This window comes from Glycine soja, chromosome 18 (genome assembly GCF_004193775.1).
Source record: "Glycine soja cultivar W05 chromosome 18, ASM419377v2, whole genome shotgun sequence".
Taxonomy (NCBI): Eukaryota; Viridiplantae; Streptophyta; class Magnoliopsida; order Fabales; family Fabaceae; genus Glycine; species Glycine soja.
Genome location: NC_041019.1, coordinates 10,120,650 through 10,140,119, shown reverse-complemented (window position 1 = coordinate 10,140,119; position 19,470 = coordinate 10,120,650). Strand labels below are relative to the sequence as shown.

The 19,470-nt window shown below is 30.5% G+C and overlaps 1 protein-coding gene across 2 annotated transcripts; it reads left to right on the top strand.

Moving 5' to 3' along the window:
• The first annotated feature begins 3,541 nt into the window (after window positions 1-3,541).
• LOC114397721 lies at window positions 3,542-12,099 on the top strand. Of its 2 annotated transcripts, none has more exons than XM_028359904.1 (19): window positions 3,542-3,848; window positions 5,348-5,535; window positions 5,962-6,066; window positions 6,180-6,251; window positions 6,439-6,586; window positions 7,154-7,236; window positions 7,714-7,769; window positions 8,186-8,322; window positions 8,424-8,514; window positions 8,612-8,677; window positions 8,754-8,976; window positions 9,742-9,843; window positions 10,117-10,202; window positions 10,288-10,410; window positions 11,041-11,110; window positions 11,199-11,290; window positions 11,400-11,504; window positions 11,576-11,706; window positions 11,780-12,099. In XM_028359904.1, exons 1-18 carry the CDS (start codon window positions 3,688-3,690, stop codon window positions 11,690-11,692), a joined length of 2,025 nt encoding a protein of 674 aa, XP_028215705.1. In that variant the 5' UTR covers window positions 3,542-3,687; the 3' UTR covers window positions 11,693-11,706; window positions 11,780-12,099. The 2 variants fall into 2 exon arrangements, with proteins under 2 accessions (XP_028215705.1, XP_028215703.1); XM_028359902.1 differs by having other exon boundaries at window positions 3,543-3,848; window positions 11,790-12,099.
• The last annotated feature ends 7,371 nt before the right edge of the window (window positions 12,100-19,470 follow it).

Sequence of the window (19,470 nt, the reverse complement as noted above, 5' to 3'; positions counted from 1 at the left end):
GATGTTACAAGGTTAGGGAAACTTGGCATGCAGAACGTAAAATTAAAGGCTTGATTATGACGAAATTAAAGTTTATATTTGTAAAGGAAGTAAAATTTAGGAGATTAATTACTCTTTTTACTTGCTCTCTCTGATGAAATTTGAGTTTTCCTTTTGTTTCTAATTGCATATTTCTATATTGTTTTCCAAATATCTTTTCATTCAATAACAAACTAATTTATTAAAATATGATCGGATATTAGAATAAAATTCTTTTCAGTTTTTTAATATACATATATATTATGGTTGAACTAAAGAAAAAAATTGACTATTTTTTACTTATATCAACACTAATCTGAATTCTAATGCCTCTTATTTTCCAACTAAAAAATCCACAACTTGACTCATTGTTTTTTGTGTTGGAAAGAACACAATTTTGATGTATTCATGTATTAGAATAAAGCTACTAGATGATAATGTAAAGTTTTAGATAAATGGTTAAGGACATGAGTTACATGTGTTTCAAATTTTAGGAACCTTTTAGGGTTTTGAGGATTGAAGATGAAAATGACAATGACAACTATTACAATTACGATGGAAAGGCCTCACACATAGTTAAAACACTTATAATATTCTTTTTTTTTTTTGTCAAAATACTTACAATAAATTTGAATGTCACTTTTATAATTTTTTTTCTTTTGTGAAAAACATTGTACGAAATTGATGTATAAGTATAATTTCTTAAATCCAAATTAAAAGGTTCTAACATAATGAAATGGCCACGCTTTTTTTATTGCTCTCACCTACAGTCCATCGTCATCATCTTGCTATTCAAGGTTCATCATTTATAGCTTCCACCTTTTAGAAATAGGATTTAATTTAAATTTAAATACACCAATAGTTGTAAAAGCTTTTTTTATTTATTTATTTTAATTATATCATTCAATCACATATGGTTTGTATGGAAACCTTCCTCTAATTGTTGCAGCCATCTCCATCACCCGAAGCGTCACAAAAGACTATATGAGATCTTTTATTGATGAGTTTGTTGTTTTGAAGAATTTCTCTATCCAATTTCATCCCCCAAAGGCTCCTTTAATCGGTGAAATTATTTGACACCCTTCTTTTCATTGTTGGTTTGAAGGTAACTTCGATGGATCTGCGAAGGGTCACCTTGAACCTACGGCCTATGGTGGTCTATTTAGAAACCATTCGAGGCTCTAGGCAGCTTTTGCAGTTTTATTGGTATATCTACAGCCTTTGTAGCTGAGAGCTTTGGGGTTCCATTTTGGTGTTGAAACAGCTTGGCAAAAAGGCTAGACTTTTTTTTCTTTTTGGCTAGAGACCTACTCAATCTCGGTGGTTCAATCCTTTTCCAACCCTTCTCTTGTCCCCTGGAAATGCATGAATCGCTGGCTGAATTGTCTTTTTTTTTTTTTCTTACTTCTCAAATGTAATTTCACATTTCTCATATTTGTAGGAAAGGTAACCGTTGTGCCAACAATGTAGCTAGCCTTGGTCTTAACGTTAACAACTTCTCTTGGTGGGATTCAATTCCTCCCTTTTGTGTAGCTAATTATATGGACAGTAGATTAGACCGTCCTAACTACAGGTTTTGTTGATTGATCCTTGTCTATGGGTTTTGGTATAATTCCCCCGTGTTTTATTCCTTTTAATCAATATATCTATGACTTGTTGAGGGTGATTTAGAGGTGAGTGTCAACATAGTTGGGATGCACATTCTTCTTCATGCCTAAATATATGTTCACTTACTTTGAAAAAAAAATACTTATTTCAAATGACATTTTCATATGAATAATTAATAGAAAGGATAAATAATCATTTTCACCCCTTAATGTGTAAAGCGCTGACAAATTCGTCTTTCAAAGATAAAAATTTAAATTTTAGTTCCCGAAAATGAAAAAAATATAACAAATCTAGTGATCCGTTAACTTCCATCCATTATCATTAATGAAAGAGCTTACGTGACACAAGAGAATGAAAATGTCACAAAAATGATTGCCAACATGACTATTGAATAGATTTGACCAAAATATCAATAAGTTATCATTGGACCAAAATGTCAATACGCTTCAATTGGACTAATTTGTCAGACCTCAAATTTCATTTCATTTTAAGGCTAAAATATCATTTAATCTTCATCTTTTTCCTTTTTTTTTATCATCGCAAGCATAACATTACATTAAACACTTAAAAAAAATAGGAATCAAACATAAGTTAGAACACATATAATAATAAGCATAACATTAATTAGTAAACATAATTACTTTAACAAACATTGTTCAAATGCAACCACAACAACACCAGTAACATATCTTTAAAAATTTGAGTAATTATTTTTATTGTTGCTTATAGTTATTTATGTTAGATGTTATATATTTGTAGGATGAGGTTAATTGCTCTCAATCTATTCCATAAGTTGAATAACCTCTGGTTAATTTTGAAAGTACTCCAACTCTTAATGCTGAAAGTGCTACAGCTCCAACTCTAACTACCACTCAAAGTGCTCCAACTCCTAGTGTTATGAGTGACTTTTACACATAAATGATTAGTTATTGTTAAATTATGTTATGCATAACTAGTTACTATTTATAATTATTGTTGAAAACAAGTTTCATACCTCTACCACTATCAATTGTGTTTAGACCACTTTCAGTTAGGCCTTCAACATCAATTCGAATTATATTCTCAGATGTACCATCTCATAGGATGAACCAATTGAATTATATGAACTTCATACTCACACCAAGGCTGCCCCACCACCAAGATTTGAAGAAGTGAAATATGAGATATGTTTGTTTTTTGTTTATAGTAGATTTTGACTAACTATTATAATTTGAATAATTTTGTAATGATTAATACATTGTTCAATGTTTATTGTAATACTATACTTGCAATGACATGAAAATGGAGAAAGTTGAAGATTAAATTATATTTTATCCTTAAATGATACGAAATTTGGGGTCTAACAAATTAGTCCAATGGAAATGTAGTGACATTTTGGTCCAGTGGTAACTTACTGACATTTTGGTCCAATGGAAACATATTAACATTTTGATTCAAAAAAAAAAAAATCACTGACATTTTAGTCCAATGAAAAATTATTGACATTTTTGTCCAATGGTAACTTATTGACATTTTGGTTTAATCTATTTAGTAGTCATGTTGAAAATCATTATTACGATGTTTTTTGTCTCTCCGTATCACGGATGCTCCTTCCTTAATGGTAATAAACGAAAGTTAAAAGATTGATGGATTTGTCATATTTTTTCACTTTAGAAAACTAAAATTTAAATTTCTATCTTTTATGATAAATTTGTAGGTATTTTATATATTTAGAGATAAAAATAATTATTTATCCTAATAGAATAATGATTATTATAATAACATGTGCAATTGTCAGAGCATGGCCCCAAAATCCCAATATTGCATGTGTTATCCGTGCTAACAACTTTTATTTGGAATCTTTTACTTTTGATCGTTGGAAGTGATATTATAAACAATTGGTGGGTGATTGAAAATAACATTTTCATCCGTATGATTAAGATAATGTGAGGCTTGGAACATAGCGCGTAGTCCTATTCAATCATTATTGGTTACTCACTCACACATTCAACCATTTAAGCACGTTTGTGTTCCTTCAGAACTCAAAGTCACTAGCTTTTTGTATTGCAACTGCAAAAGGAAATGGCATTCTCAACAGCCACCGTAACCACTGCTCCTTATGGATCATGGAAGTCCCCCATCACCAGCGACGATGTCTCCGGCGCCACCAAGGACCTCGGAGGCACCACCATCGATGGTCGTGGCCGCCTCATTTGGCTCGAATTCCGTCCAACAGAATCAGGGTAAGTTTCAAGTTTGTGTGTGTGTTTTCTTTTATATGAAGAAGTGTCCTTTAATTCTGGGTTATTAGCTTTTCTGTTTTTTCCCGTTGAAAAAGAGATATAATAGCACTTTTGGAGAAATTGGAAGTACAAAAAGGTCAACGTTATAATGTTGTTGAAAGCTTAACACACTGTTTTACTCTTGCATTCTTCATCAAAAATTAGAAAGAATGTATTTTTAGTTTCTATATTTACGCCCGAATATGGTTAAGATTAAATATTTTTATAACGATGGATTTGATGTCAAACTTTAAAAAATATGTAGATTTATTTTTTATCTTGAGAATTTTTAATTTTCATAAATAATTAATTAGATATTCAATTCACATGTTTTTTAAAGTTTGGAAAAATTTATCCATAAGAAAGTAGAGAGACGTTGATCGTGTTTGATTGAAAGTAAAGAACCAAAAAATTTATTTTCCCCCCAAAAATTCGTTCATATGAGCTTTTTTCTACGAAAAATTATTATTATTTTAACTAAGAACATGTTTATTTTTTTTTTAATAATATATACTTTTTAACAAAATAAAAATACAAGTGTGTTGTCTAAGACTCACTACTACATATGTGATGTTTAACAACTTTTTTTTAAATATCGTCAAAAGTTTTTAGTAATATTTTTATTAAGTGTTAGATAAAAAATGTTGTTAAACATCCATATATAATAGGGTTGTTATGCATTCACTTATAATATTGACTGAAACTTATTTTTTTAAAAAATAATTTTGATTATAATTAATTTTATAAGATTAATTTTGATTAAAATTGATTTATAGGATATTTTTATTTTAAAAATAAGTTAACAGAGTGAAATTTAGTAAGGAATATTTTATGTAACGCAAAAATTATTAAATTTATTTTTAACTCAAAAATCAATTTTATATCTAAAATAAATTCCTTAATGTGAGATTAAATATAAAAAATTTAAATTTTGAAATATAAATATGTGAATATTTTTTAAAATTATATTAATTAGTATTTTCAATATAATTTTAAATATAAACACACACACACACCAACAAGCAACTTAAAAAGTAAGTCGTATTGTAGTGTAATGCTTTGTTTGGTTTAAAGGAAAGGAAAAATGAAAAAATGGAAACAAATCATTTTTTTATTTTTAAAATGAAATTTTTTCTTCCTATTTTTTTAAACTCAAATAAAAAATACATTGTGTATTCATATTTTTTCTTTTCCCTAGTTTTCCACCCATCAAACACATAATGATGGTTGACAAAATACATTTTTTATTAATTGTTTCTGAAAAAATAAAATATATATAATTTCTTTTAAGTTTAACACGCAGATCCTAAATATTTCTAATTAGTTTTCTTTTGGTGAAAAAAAAATTGTTATATTTTTATTTCAAAAATAATTAATTATTTACTCTTTCAGATAAATGCTTTTACTTTTGGAGTTTGCAAGTTGATTCTTTTTTGTTCGGCCATTGACTTTTGTTTCAGGCGGGGAGTTCTTGTTCTTGAGCCGGAAAACAATGGAGGTGAAGCTGTGGATATTACTCCTAAGGAGTTTGGAGTGAGAACATTGGCTCAGGAATATGGAGGTGGTGCTTTCACTGTTTCAGGGGATGTTGTCTTCTTTGCAAATTACAATGATCAGAGATTGTACAAGCAGTCCATTAGTTCTCTAGGTGAGCATTGAGCTACCATCAATTTTCATTCTCCAATAACCACATTTTCCAAAACAATGCCATGCTGTATTAATGCCATGAAATGGCATGTTTGTTGGTGCCCCCTTTTGACCTGAAGTGTAGTCCTATGTTACTTACAAGTTACATCTAGTTTTGTTTTATCTATAAAGAAATTGCACAAACATAATTTCTAATGCACTCTTTTCAGTACATTCTTTGTTACATGTTGGTGGAAGTGAGGCTAATTAGATTCACATGGATTTCACCCACTAAGAAAAGGGAGATTTGATAACTAACTTTGGTCAATGTATGTATATCATTTATATTCATCTGGAAATATTGATTTGGTGTTATGATTCTCAAAAAGTGTATGTGAAACATTGTTTTTCTTTTAGTGCTGGAATTTTATGGTTTATTGCCTAGCAGATGTGCCTCCCGTACCGCTCACTCCGGATTATGGTGGACCTTTAGTCAGCTATGCCGATGGAAGATTGGATGCACGCTTTAACCGTTTTATTAGTGTTAGGGAAGGTAAGCAGTCCACGATCATTTTATCTCCAAGGCTCAAGTTAGAATGTTCCCACTGTATTGTACCTGTTAAATCATTCATTTATTTGGTCATAAATGTATGATCGTGTTGCTAGATCGTCGGGAAAGCAGTCTAAACCCACCTACAACAATTGTATCTATAGCACTTGGCAGCAAGGATCTTCAGGGTAATAATTTCCATCTTACTAGTGTGTTGAACCTGTAGAGAGGGTTGGATGATTACTGAAAATGACTATTTCATTGTTACTCGTCCAAGGTTTTCAAAAGTTGTGTTATTTTCAGTGGATTGATAGTTGTTTTCATCATACAATCAGTTGTTCAATAGTATGTCTGATTTAATTGTGTGACATTCAGAACCTGAAGTGCTAGTTAGCGGGAGTGACTTCTATGCTTTCCCCCGTCTAGATTCAAAAAGTGAAAGAATAACATGGATTCAGTGGAATCACCCCAGCATGCCGTGGGATAAAACAGAACTTTGGGTTGGCTATATTTCTGAAAATGGGTGAGCAGAACTCTTTGTCATGGTACTAACTTGTAAGAATTAAGATAGTTTGCTTAGCATGTCGCCATGTAGGTCTCCCAATTGAGGCGACAAAAAATTGTTTTCATTTCTTATGTGTGTTTTGGTTTTGAAATTTATTACAAGTCTATCTATGATATGATCTCCTTAAATATGAACACCTGGTACTTTTGAACATATATTCAGTTCTTTTCTGAATCATGCAACACAGGTCTAATATGTTGTTAATTGAAAAGATGTAAACATCATATGGTGTTTCCCCTTTTCATAACCTCTAGGAGAAACGTGGTTACCTGGGCATCCACCTTTCAAATCTCAACTTTATTAACACAAAGCATACTCTTCTTGTCATGCACTGTTTGCATACAGGGTCATACATAGATTTTATTCCCTCAAATGTTTTTCTTCTTTACCCTCCATTTTTTGTTTCCTATTTTGTATCCCAGATCTTGTTTTCATGTTCCAGATGATAGTTGGAGTACCTGTTTTTTATTACATGTATATGTCATGTTTCAACTTGAAGCTTAATCATCTTAAGGTTCCCTGCAGTGAGATCTACAAGCGTGTTTGTATTGCTGGGAATGATCCTTCTCGTGTGGAGTCTCCAACTGAGCCCAAGTGGTCCCTTGATGGTACATAAACTAGCATTTTTGTAACACCTTTCCCCAAAAGATGATCCTTCTCTTGTGGAGACTTGGCAGTTTTATACAACCAAAAATTGACATATTAACAGTAATCATCAATCATTTAGTTTTGTTGAGTGATGTTTTCTTAAGATCATCAAGTCATGATAACACCAGACATAGGCTCAGGATCCTTGATCTATGCTAACTTATGACCTCTTAATGTTCGATGCTTTAGAACTTTTATGTTTTAACTTTTGGTTTTTACTCTATTGCTTTTACTTTTTGGCTTTCACTCTATTGCTTTTACTTTTTGGCTTTTACTCTATTGCTTTTACTCCAGACATAGGCTCATTAATTCCTTGATACTATTCTCATTGAATGTTAGCGATTCAAAGCTGATTACTGACTCCAACAGGAACATTTGTTTGATCTTTCTGTGCATTCAGGTTAATTATGTTTTTATGTTTTAATTTAACTATACAGGGGAGCTGTTTTTCGTGACAGACAAGGAAAATGGTTTTTGGAATATCCATAAATGGGTAATTTTCTTTCACCTACTATTTCTGCAAGCCATTAATTATATCTAGTGGTTTTTATGAACTTCTGATTTTCTAATTTCTGCATTGTTAAATACTCCTTATTAATCTGAATCATTTTAAAACCAATATAATGAAGCTTGTTTTGGGCATGATCCAGTTAGTGAGGTTCAGGCTGAACATTTCTTTGTTTTAGTAATACAAATGCTATCCGTTGATATTTTACTCTTCATATAATCACCTACTCCCTTTCTGGTTGTCTTGGATTCCCTTGTGCGGAAGATGATTGTGACAAATAATTCAATTGGAAGCATGCTTGAATGAATTTTCTGGTTGGACATGCAATAGCCACTGAAAAATTGATTAATTACTTGTGTTTGTACTTTTCTTTTCTAACTTCTATAGTTGGCTGGCTACAGATTGAGTTTGAGAATAAGGTTGTGTCTGTTTATTCTTTGGAAGCTGAGTTTACAAGGCCTCTGTGGACTTATGGTATGAATTCTTATGAATTTGTTGAAAGTTCTAAACAGAAAAACTTAATTGCTTGCAGTTACAGGTGATTTTAAATCTTCCTACTTGCAAATCTCCTCTCTTTCTCTATCTCTTTCTCTTTCTCTGTGTCCAATCTGATACATTCAATTCAAAGTCTTGTTTCAGGCAGCATGGAAAGTCATATCTGGGAATTATTGATGTGCAGGGCTCAAAGCTAACTGTGATTGATTTCCCTTGCACAGACATAAATAACATAGTAATTTACAAAACTGTTTCCTTGCTTTTCTCTTTTAGGTTTAAATCAATTCTTGAAATGCATTAACACTCTTAGTTATTGCATCATGTCATTGCAGACGTCTGGTAATGATTGCCTATACGTGGAGGGAGCATCTGAGGTTCTTCCATCGTCAGTGGCCAAGGTGCTTCATTCTTCCACCCATCATTCTATTTCTTAGTTATTTCAATGCACTCCATGACAGATCTCTTGCTTTCCAGGTGACTTTCGATGATGATAAATCAAAAGCAGTGGACTTCAATATTATTTGGTCTTCGTCACCCGACAGTTTAAAGTATAGTTCCTACATCAGTAAACCAGAGTTTATTGAATTTCCAACTGAAGTTCCAGGTCAAAATGCCTATGCATACTTTTATCCACCATCTAATCCTGATTTCCAAGCTAGCAAAGAAGAAAAGCCTCCATTATTATTGAAGAGCCACGGTAAATCTTGGTCTTGTATCTGGACTGATCACATTCTATTTCATATTATAATTCATTTGGCCAATTAGATGCCTAAAACCTGTGGAGTGGGGTCTTCCCTCTGCCACCAGAATTCCAAATTTCAGACAGTTTAATATCTCATGATCTATTTACATGAATGGATTGCATTTAAAAAAAATTATAACGGTATGCTAATAGTGCTGAATATTATGGAAGTCAAGAGAGCATTGTAATGAAAGTGGAAGTAGTAATTTTGTTTCTACATTGTTGAATACATGATGGCTTCAGTTTATTTCTGTCTGGTTCCTCCCTCCCCTCTCATGTCAGCAAGACAATACCCATGATTTTGGCAGTCTTTGCATTAATATTTTCTAGTTTTTCATTTTGCAATTATAATATCAGTCCTCTAAATAGCTGATGAAGTAATATCCGAGCTATACTACACACTTTTTGATAAATGTCATTCTGCTGAAAATCTAATGCTTCGTAGTCAGAGATTATACTGTCAAGATGTAGTCTCTGCTGGATTGGAGGTATCAAGATTATACAATGAGAAGTTGAATTGGAAATTCAATATGTTTCAAAACAAGTTTGTCTAAAATTTCTTAATTAAATTCAATTGTCAAGAAATAGCAAAGTACCTTGTTACTGATTTCATTGCACTTAATTACTTTTGTCAAAGTTGTCATGTGTGGGTTCTATCACTCTAATGGCTTCATGAAACATACACTTCTATATGTGCATTATTTTATTTGAATGTTTCAGGTGGACCAACTCAAGAAACTCGTGGAATTTTAAATTTGAGCGTTCAGTACTGGACTAGTCGAGGTTGGGCCGTCGTTGATGTTAATTATGGTGGAAGTACTGGTTTGTTTCTCACCTTGTCTGCTAAATTATGTTCCAAACTATATTACCAGTTTTATACCCTCCTTTTCTTGTTCTCTCTGGGCCTGTTTGGTTGTTTTTTTGTTTATTTTGTTGGCCATCCAAGAAAGTTTTAGTTATTTACTATTCACTGTTTCATCTGTATTACTTGTAGCCTGTTGTAGTCATTTTCACTTGTTGAAAAGATTTTTTTTGACAGAATGACTCGTTGAAAAGATGAAACTAAGTTTATCTGTCTTTAATATTGTTTTGAAGGTTATGGCAGGGTGTACAGAGAACGGCTTTTGCGCCAGTGGGGAATAGTTGATGTTAATGACTGTTGTAGTTGTGCTACATATTTGGTAATTGTTTTGTTTTATTGTTTCCTACTTTTTTGGTTGATGGATCTGTTATAAGAAAGTTTATATGATATAATCTATTATCTAGGTGGACAGTGGAAAGGTGGATAAGGAGCGGCTGTGTATTATGGGGGGCTCTGCTGGTGGGTATACCACCTTGGCTGTCCTTGCTTTCAGAGATACTTTTCAGGCTGGGGCTTCTTTGTATGGTGTGAGTGAATCTTTTGATACTTCTATTTCCCTCTCACGTTTAATTTCTATGTACTGTCAATGTAAATTTTACACTGCCAACCAAGTAAAAATCATAATAGGTATGACTTTTATAGTACTTACTGTAAAAGTCAACAAACTTACCATGCATGCCAATTTGTGATTGGATGACATTATAAAAACTATTTATACTGTCAGTTTTTAGACTATTTTTCTTCCCTCTTGTTCTCCATGGGCTATTCATTATAAAAACTATATGATTCAGACATGATTTTATCTCTATCCTTTGTGTTGTTTACTATGTTGTTTAGCAGATTGGTAAGTTTTTTTTTTTTTTTTATTACCAAACCTACCTACATATTTCAATCTTGCATAACCTTGAATGAATGGGGAAGAAAATTATTTCTTCTTCAAAAAATGCTGAAACATCAATAATTCCTCTGCCTTCTGTATTACCATTTGACTTGGACAATACCATTAAATTGCTTAAAGAACATATATACCTTTCTCAGCCTTTTGGCCAATATCAAGTAAAAAATTCAGTATTTGTTCTTATAACTTCAACAAAGAATATAAGTTAAGCTATTGTCCTTTCAATGGAATTTATTTACCAATGGGGTCTCTTAAGCAGATAGCTGACTTGAACTTGTTGAGAGCAGAAACTCATAAATTTGAATCCCATTACGTTGAAAACCTAGTTGGTAAGTCAATGATGACCATTTAAAGTACCTTTTACTTTGTTAGTTTATTTGTTCCATTTGGTGTTCAGTCTATCTCAACTGGTTGCAGGAGATGATAAGGATATGTATGAAAGATCCCCTATCAATCATGTTGACAATTTTTCTTGTCCCATCATTATATTTCAAGGATTGGAGGACAAGGTTAGTAACAATGCTATTATTATTTTCCCTTACCATATTGTCTACTTATTCCCAAATCTATATATAATCTTCAAAAATCATCTTGACAAATATATTCTGTGCATTGCAGGTTGTGCCACCGGATCAAGCTCGGAAAATATACCAGGCGGTGAAAGAAAAAGGTGTGCCAGTTGCTCTTGTTGAGTATGAAGGAGAACAACACGGTTTCCGAAAGGTGCGTTCTGATTTAGTTGCTCATCTTTTAGAACAAAACACTGACTATATGTAGTAATGGGTTGGATGCAGGCTGAGAACATTAAGTTTACACTTGAACAAGAAATGGTCTTCTTCGCACGATTGATTGGGCACTTTGATGTTGCTGATGACATCACTCCCATCAAAATTGACAACTTTGATGACTAATGGCTTTTTCGGAGGTACTGATGTTGGATTTCTTTGTATCTATGTAAAAGCAAGTCCTAAGCAATCTTTGTTCTAAAATCCAAATAGTGCTTTGCAGAAATTCAGGAACTCAGATGGAAATTATTGTACCAATTAATGAGCTGCTTCTGCCTCATAGCCATAATAGCCCTCTGAGGAAGGTCTATATTAATGCTCATTGCCAAGAGTGTGCTGAGTTTCTACTATATATTATCTTGAAGTTCAATTTAATTAGTCTTGTATCTTGTTTTCTACTTATCAATTTAGATTTTGAAAGTGTGCTGGAGATACTGCATATGTTTGTTTTCTAAGATACCTGTCCTGCATGGATAAAGTGGGTGATGATGAACTTTATAGTATTGAACTTAATTTTTGATGTTTCAGCAAAACTTGTCTAATTGTTTTTTATCTGATCTAAGAATGATAATTCGTGCAACTAAGCTGAATCCAAACCTTGTAAGATTCATTTGGCCAGGCCAACCTTTCCTAACCAAAAATTGCATAGTGGAAGCCATCTATAGACCGAGCTGAAGATCAATCATGATGTTCTAAGTTCTATGGTCGATTTCAAAATTGTTTACCATGCTGCATGGTAACTCTTTTCTGTTATTAAAAAGGAAAAAAAAGTATCATGTTTTTTCCCCACCAACAATACATGGTTATATGAATTCTAAGACATCATTGTGGATACTGAAAGAGTGTAGCAGAAGTTGCATTTTATGGTAGTAAGATAAGACTCCCACATTTCTTCTAGAATCAGCAAAAGAGTAACCTGAGTTCAACCGCTGATTGAATTGTATTATCCTCCTTAGAAAATAGACGATCAATTCCCCAAGAACCTATCGAGTAAAATGTTGCATTAAAACTTCTCTAAAGCAACGAGTATTCAAACAGTTTCTTTGTGTAGATAGAAAATATATTTAAATGTTAACACATGCTTTTTTATTCATAATCATGTATTAGGGTACAACAGAATCAATAATAAATACATAAGAATAAATTAAATCCCTAATTTTAGTAACTATAAATCCCTGTTTTCTAGTAATAGATATAAACCTCGGGTTCACCCAAAATAAAAATCATCCTCGTCCATTTGTGCACCAATTTCATCTAATAATTTCGTAAGATTTAGTAATTTCCTAATAATAAAGATCATTTTTAAAAACCATAAAAAAAGATTATTTTTTTAAAATCAAAATTTATAATAATCAAAATAGAAAAATTAAAAGAGTAGAATAAATTTAATCGTATTTAACCAATAAGTCTTTTCTTTTCCTAAAAGTGTAACTAATTAACTGTAACATGGACAACGCACTGACAGAAAAACAAGTACTACACATGAGAAAATTAATGATCACATAATTATTATCCAACTATGTACATATTACATAATAAGTACACACATGACAAAGATTTAACTTATATCACATGTGTGGATGTTACTCAATATATATATGGTTTAAATATTGTTTACAAAGTTAACATGAACTCAAGTATATATATTTTCTATATACATTATATATATATACATAGCTCAATATTATCAAGTTGGGATTGATTGAGCAAATGGGAACGGGGAAAAATTGCAGGAAGGACAATGCTTTGTTCCATGCAGTTGCACATGGAAAATAGAAGGTTGTTAAGGCCATGGTGGAGGAAGACCCCAATGTTTTGAAACACACCACTGGTGATGATGACAAACTCTCACCATTGCATGTAGCTGCTGCCAATAGTCAGGTCCAGGTTGTTGTTGTTTGTGTTCCTTAACTCCTTTGTTTTGTGGAATGCTTATTAAGGCAATTCCCTAAGGCCTCTTAGTTATTTAAGGTCTAAAAAATTATATCTTATGTATTGGGATTTTTTTTTCTCACATTAAAATTATTTTATTATCAACATAATAATTATTATCATTTATAATTTCATATCTAAGATATATCGCTATAATTTTTAATAATTTAAATAATCATTTTTCGATAATAATTTTTCCTAAAATTATTTAAATGCCTAATATTGTATACATTTGAATTCAAGAAGTGACCCAGAGGAATAGAAAAGTGATAGTCTTCAAGTGGTGTAGCAACTTCTTCAATTTTGATTTATTTTTAGAATTGAAGATATGGAAAGAACAGTTTAAAAAAAATCCATACTTCATTAGAAGCACTATATTATATTGAAATATTATATTCTATTTTAAATATATACATTACTCATCAAATATTACTTTCCATATTATAATCGTTACTAGTATCAAATGAGGTTTTTTGGAAATTAAAACTGTTTACATTTGTTTTAAGAACAATTATATAATAAGGTGCATTAAATCAAGTACGTACTATATATTCGCCTAATATATCATTTCTGAGAAATGTTGGAAATACTTGTATATAAAAATTTAATAAATGATTTTATACTTAAAAAATTAAAAAAATTAAAAGAGTATTATCAAGTATGTATGAATCAAGTAACGTTACAGTATAATATACAGTTATATTAAATATTCAAAGAAAAGAACTTTATTGCTCATAATCTTATACGGATAAAAAAAATTTCTCTCATAAAAAATACATATAATCTATAAAAAAGAAAACTAACATAAAAAGATTGTGGGATGGAAATTGATGGGAAACATTAAACCCAGAGTCTTAAACATGAATTTTTCCTTAAGTAATGTTATATTTTCTCCTAAATCTTTTCACTAAATAATCTTTCTAATACTTTATGAAAAATATTAAATAAAAAATTAAATAAGTTCATGATGTTGAAAACATAAAAAAATCAATAATTTATTTTTTTTAGTAAGAAAGAAGCAGCATTAATTAATAAGAAGTAAGAGAATTTAAAATTATTCTTTTGCCAAATATAACCTATGTCTTTTTCTGAGTATTGATCACGGTGTCTCCCCCCACCCCCTAAAAATTAATTGGCAGGTTCTTTCGATGTTGTTGGACATGAATATGAACGTTGACATAGTGAATCACCTTAATAGCAGGGTCGTGTATAAACATTTTGGGATCGCGAAAATGTTAAATGGTTTTTTATAAATAAGAATTTTAAAGAGATTTAATATATTATATAAAATATTAATTTTTATATTAATCTTTTTACTTTTTTAACTGCAAAATCATTTATCAGAATTTTATAATCAAATAATTCTAACACTTCACTTTCAAGGAATTCTCATTATTCTTTACAAATATTAGTAAAAATATGAAATAAAAAATAATATTTTCTCAAAATAGTTTAGAAGGATCATTGGCCTATATATGTTTTAATCAAAAATCGTATATAGAGATTATAAGACCTAAAATAAAATTTACTTCAAATTTTAATTTAATATACTTTGTTAATTTTTTTTTAAAAAATTGTGAGTTGCTATTTTAAATATTATTCAAATTTCAAATTAACTCAATTAAAAATTTAAATTAATTTATGTATATAAAATATCAATTATACAATGATACATGCTATTCCAATTATAATCACTATCAATGCTAATTTGAATTTTGCACTATCTAGGCTATCCTCCTGTTTAGTTTCGTTTCTTATATGTTTTATATTGATTTCTTATGTCTTTTTCCTTTGGTATAGACCCCGTTGATGTATGCTGCAAAGCAGGGAAAGACTGATTGTGTTGAAAAGCTTATTAATGCAGGAGCAAATGTATGTTATTCTTTTTGTACTCTTTATTTTTGTCAAATTGAATGTTTTGAACATTCAACTTGTCACTTGTACCAACATGGTGTGGTATGATTATCAAATAATCATGTTCCTTAAGCATATGATGAAGGGTTCGATAAATAGATCTTTGTATCTTGAATGATTAGTCTCTTACTCTTGACAAAAAACATTCAATTTGAAAAAAAATAAAGAATACAAAAATTGTCAAAGTTGAGCATAGGTTTCTCCTAGTTAGGATAGTGATAGTGGTATACTGGCAAGTGCTTAATGTTTCAGATATTCATGCTTGATTCTCGACATGGAGGAACTTGCTTGTACGATGCAGCTTTTCATGGCCGCATAGATTGCCTTGAGGCCATTCTTTTTGCTGCTCATTTCACACCTTTTGAAGATTCTCGGTTAGTTAGACTCTTTTTCACACACACACAAGAAGAAAAAAAACTCACGACAACCAATATGGATGCAAGCACATACAAGCAAGAGTGGTGATGTCTAAATTGTTCATGTTTGGCAAATATTTGTGTTTTAATTTAAAATTTATAAATATATATTAATTATATTAATTCTATTTTATAAAATAAAATATTTATTTTAGATTTTTTTAAGATTTTATTTTAATGAGTCAACTAGTTTGTTACGTTTTTGGTTTTGGTAAGTTGATTTTGGTTTCCAACGGTCATATTTTGTTATTGCATAAAAGGATCTGTTCATATATATATATATATATATATATATATATATATATATATATATATATTTCTTCCCTCCTTTCTAAGATACACAAATATCTTCTCTTTCTTTTCCTATAAAAACTTATTTTTTAGAGCAAGAGCATTTGGTGTTCAAAAGGTTCGGGATTCTTTCGCTGCACAAGATCGGAACCAATGAGTTGTCGTATCTTGGGAGAGGAGCGCAATTAGAATTTCTTACCGTGCAGTGGGGGCGTTTTCTCTCTAAGGATAGCGTTTACGCACTTTTAACCATGGCTATTTAATTCTTTCCCTTGGTTTAATTTTTCCTTGTGCTTATTGTATGTTATAATGTATTATTGTTTCATGTGTTGTCAATTAAATTTATTTTGCTACTGTTATTTTATTATTTAATTAAAGGCTTTGCATTTTTCTTCTTATTTATTTCTTTCATTTTTTATTTTATTTTTCTAACAGTCTTAGAGAGAAAAACTTTATACTTTCTTCTTGCATAGTCTTTTCTGCGGTAGCATCCTGTTTTATCAAAATGTGTATAATGGATACATTGAGTCTTTATGCTCTATTAAAAATGCTTTTTATATTATTTCATTTCTTTAAATTTTAAATTAGTGTGAGAATGTTGAAAAATATTTTCTTATAATTTGAAATTATTATTAAAATATATTTTCTTTATTAATGATGGTTTACAGATAAAATGCTTTTAGAATTAGTTTATGTGAAAAACTAAAAACATTTCACTACTTTCATTCCCACCTTAAGAAGTTATCTTTTACTTGGTCAAATAATCTTGTGAACACAAGTCTTTAAAATAAGAATGTTTGATGTTTGGTTTTTAATTTCTATTGTTTAATGTTATTGTTATTACTGCAAATATTTTGTTGCTACATGTTGATTGATTGTCTCTTTATATATAACTCATTGATAAAAGATAAGTCTTGAAAATATAACACACAAAAACAATAAAATAAACACTTTGGTGAAGCTTTATATTCTGCATGTTGCATTCTTAATAGAGTACCTTATAAAAAAAATTTTAAAAAAATCTTTATTAGCTATGGAGAAAAAGAGAACCAAATATGAAATATCTTAAAGTGTGGGGTGTGTAAGCCGGTTTGGGCCAATTTATCTGATTTTGATATTATTGACCGGTTTTTGCGGATATGCCGAAATTTTTCTCATTATTACAATGGATCCGCAAAAAAAAAAAGAGTTTGTATCAAATAAGATATATACTTTGGCTTTCTTGTATAAAAACTTTGGCTCGTAAGTACAAAAGTACTGCATGCACTTTTTTTGAAAAGATTATGGTCAGAAAAATTATTGGAAGAATTCTCTACAGAAGAAGAAGAAACTTTTTATTTTTATTTTTCCAAGAACTTCTTTTACTTTGCAGAGGTTATATAGAGGTCGGATTTGGTATTAATATCCCTATTAATAAGAAAAGGAAAATTGAAAAAAAATGTTAATTGTATTTTGTTGGATATTTTTTACATAATACTACTTATAAATTTTTAGTTGTTAATTCAAAAGTGACTGAAATTTATAATGTTATTATTATGTAATCTAGAGATGTCACTTTCTTTGAAAATTTTTTTCCTTAAAAAATAAATCGTTAAATATTTATATGGTTTGAAACAAGCTCTAAGGAAATGACACAAAAGTTTGATTAAGTTACTCTTTTGTATGATTTTCAAATTAATGATAGTGATAAATGTGTGTGTGTGAAATAATTTGATGATAATGGATGTGTCATTTTATGTTTGTATTTGGATGACATATTGATATTTGGTAGTAATATGCATTTCATAAATGATGTGAAGTCCTTATTGTTTAGAAACTTTGGCATAAAAGACCTTGGTCAAGTAGATATGATTTTGGGAATTAAGCTTATAAAGAAAAATGATGGCATAACTTTTACCCAATCTTATTATGTTGAAAAACTATTGAAGAAGTTTAATTATTTTGATGCGAAACATGTTTTTACTCCTTATGACTCATCCATCAAGTTAAAGAAAAATTTGAGTAAAGAAATTTCTTCACATAAATATTCTCAAAGTATCGGTTCTTTGTTGCATTTGAGAAACTTCTATAGGCCTGTCTAATATTGCACATGTAGTTGGTAGATTGGAAAGTAATTGAGGAATTTAGTGATACAAAATTTAAGTTATGATTTTGATGAAATAAAATTGACAAGTGGTTATGTCTTTGCTTTAGCTGGTTGTGTAGTATCGTGAAAATCTACTAGACTAATTATCATTTCACATGAAAGCGAAAATTATTGCTTTAAATACTACTACTAGTGAGGCTGAATTTCTTAAAAATGTATTATGCGATTTGTCATTGTTGAATAAGCGTATACCTCCAATTCCAATGCATTGTGATAGTCAAATTGCTATATCTAAAGTGGGTAGCAAAATTTTAATGAAAAAAGAAGACACTTAAGAGTGAGACATAAGTCTATAAGAAATTTGATTTCTCATGGTGTCATTTCTCTTGACTTTGTCAGGTTAGAAAATAATATTGTGGATCCGCTTACAAAAGGGTTGACGAGTCAACAAGTACTTGAGTCATCGAGGGAAATGGGACTAAAGCCCATTATTTAGTTACAACAATGAACACTCATCTCCATGTGATTGGTGATCCCATGAATGGAGTTCAACGGGTAACAACGAAATTGTTTGTTGACTAAAGTACACCAAAATGAAATTTGGCAGAGCTGTTCCGTTTCTCATTCCTATGACGAGGTGTATTATAAATTGTGACAATATTAAGGTTGAGGTATTTATATATGTGTATTTTTGGTAAAAAAACATACCTCTTAATGAATCCGATGACAATGATTGTAGGGGTGGGGGTCACAACCCACTCTTTGAGGATTCACCTAGTCAGTGTGGTGGTGGGGCCGCCACTATGAGATATGGACTAATCTCTAAGTGACACTCACGGAACAAGATACAAGCGCAAGGCTGTGTAACGCACTACCACTGATTAGAACCTAATTGAATGCCAATATTGTAGGGGTTGTGTACTAAAGTCCGGTTAAAGAATATGTAGTTCAAGACAATTAAGTCACTACATTGTTCATAAACACTAGGTATAAGGCTCAAACCCGGAAGGTTCCTTATACTGAAATACAATATCACATGCTCTTTCTCATATGTTTCTATAACAAATTATCTTTTAGAAAATATATTTTAAAATTTTAAATTATGTGGGGTAATGTTGGTAAATATTTGTGTTTTAATTTAAAATTTATAAATATATATTAATTCTATTTTATAAAATAAAATATTTATTTTAGATTTTCTTAAAATTTTGTTTTAATGAGTCAACTAGTTTGTTACGTTTGTTTTGACACCTGTAAATTGGTTT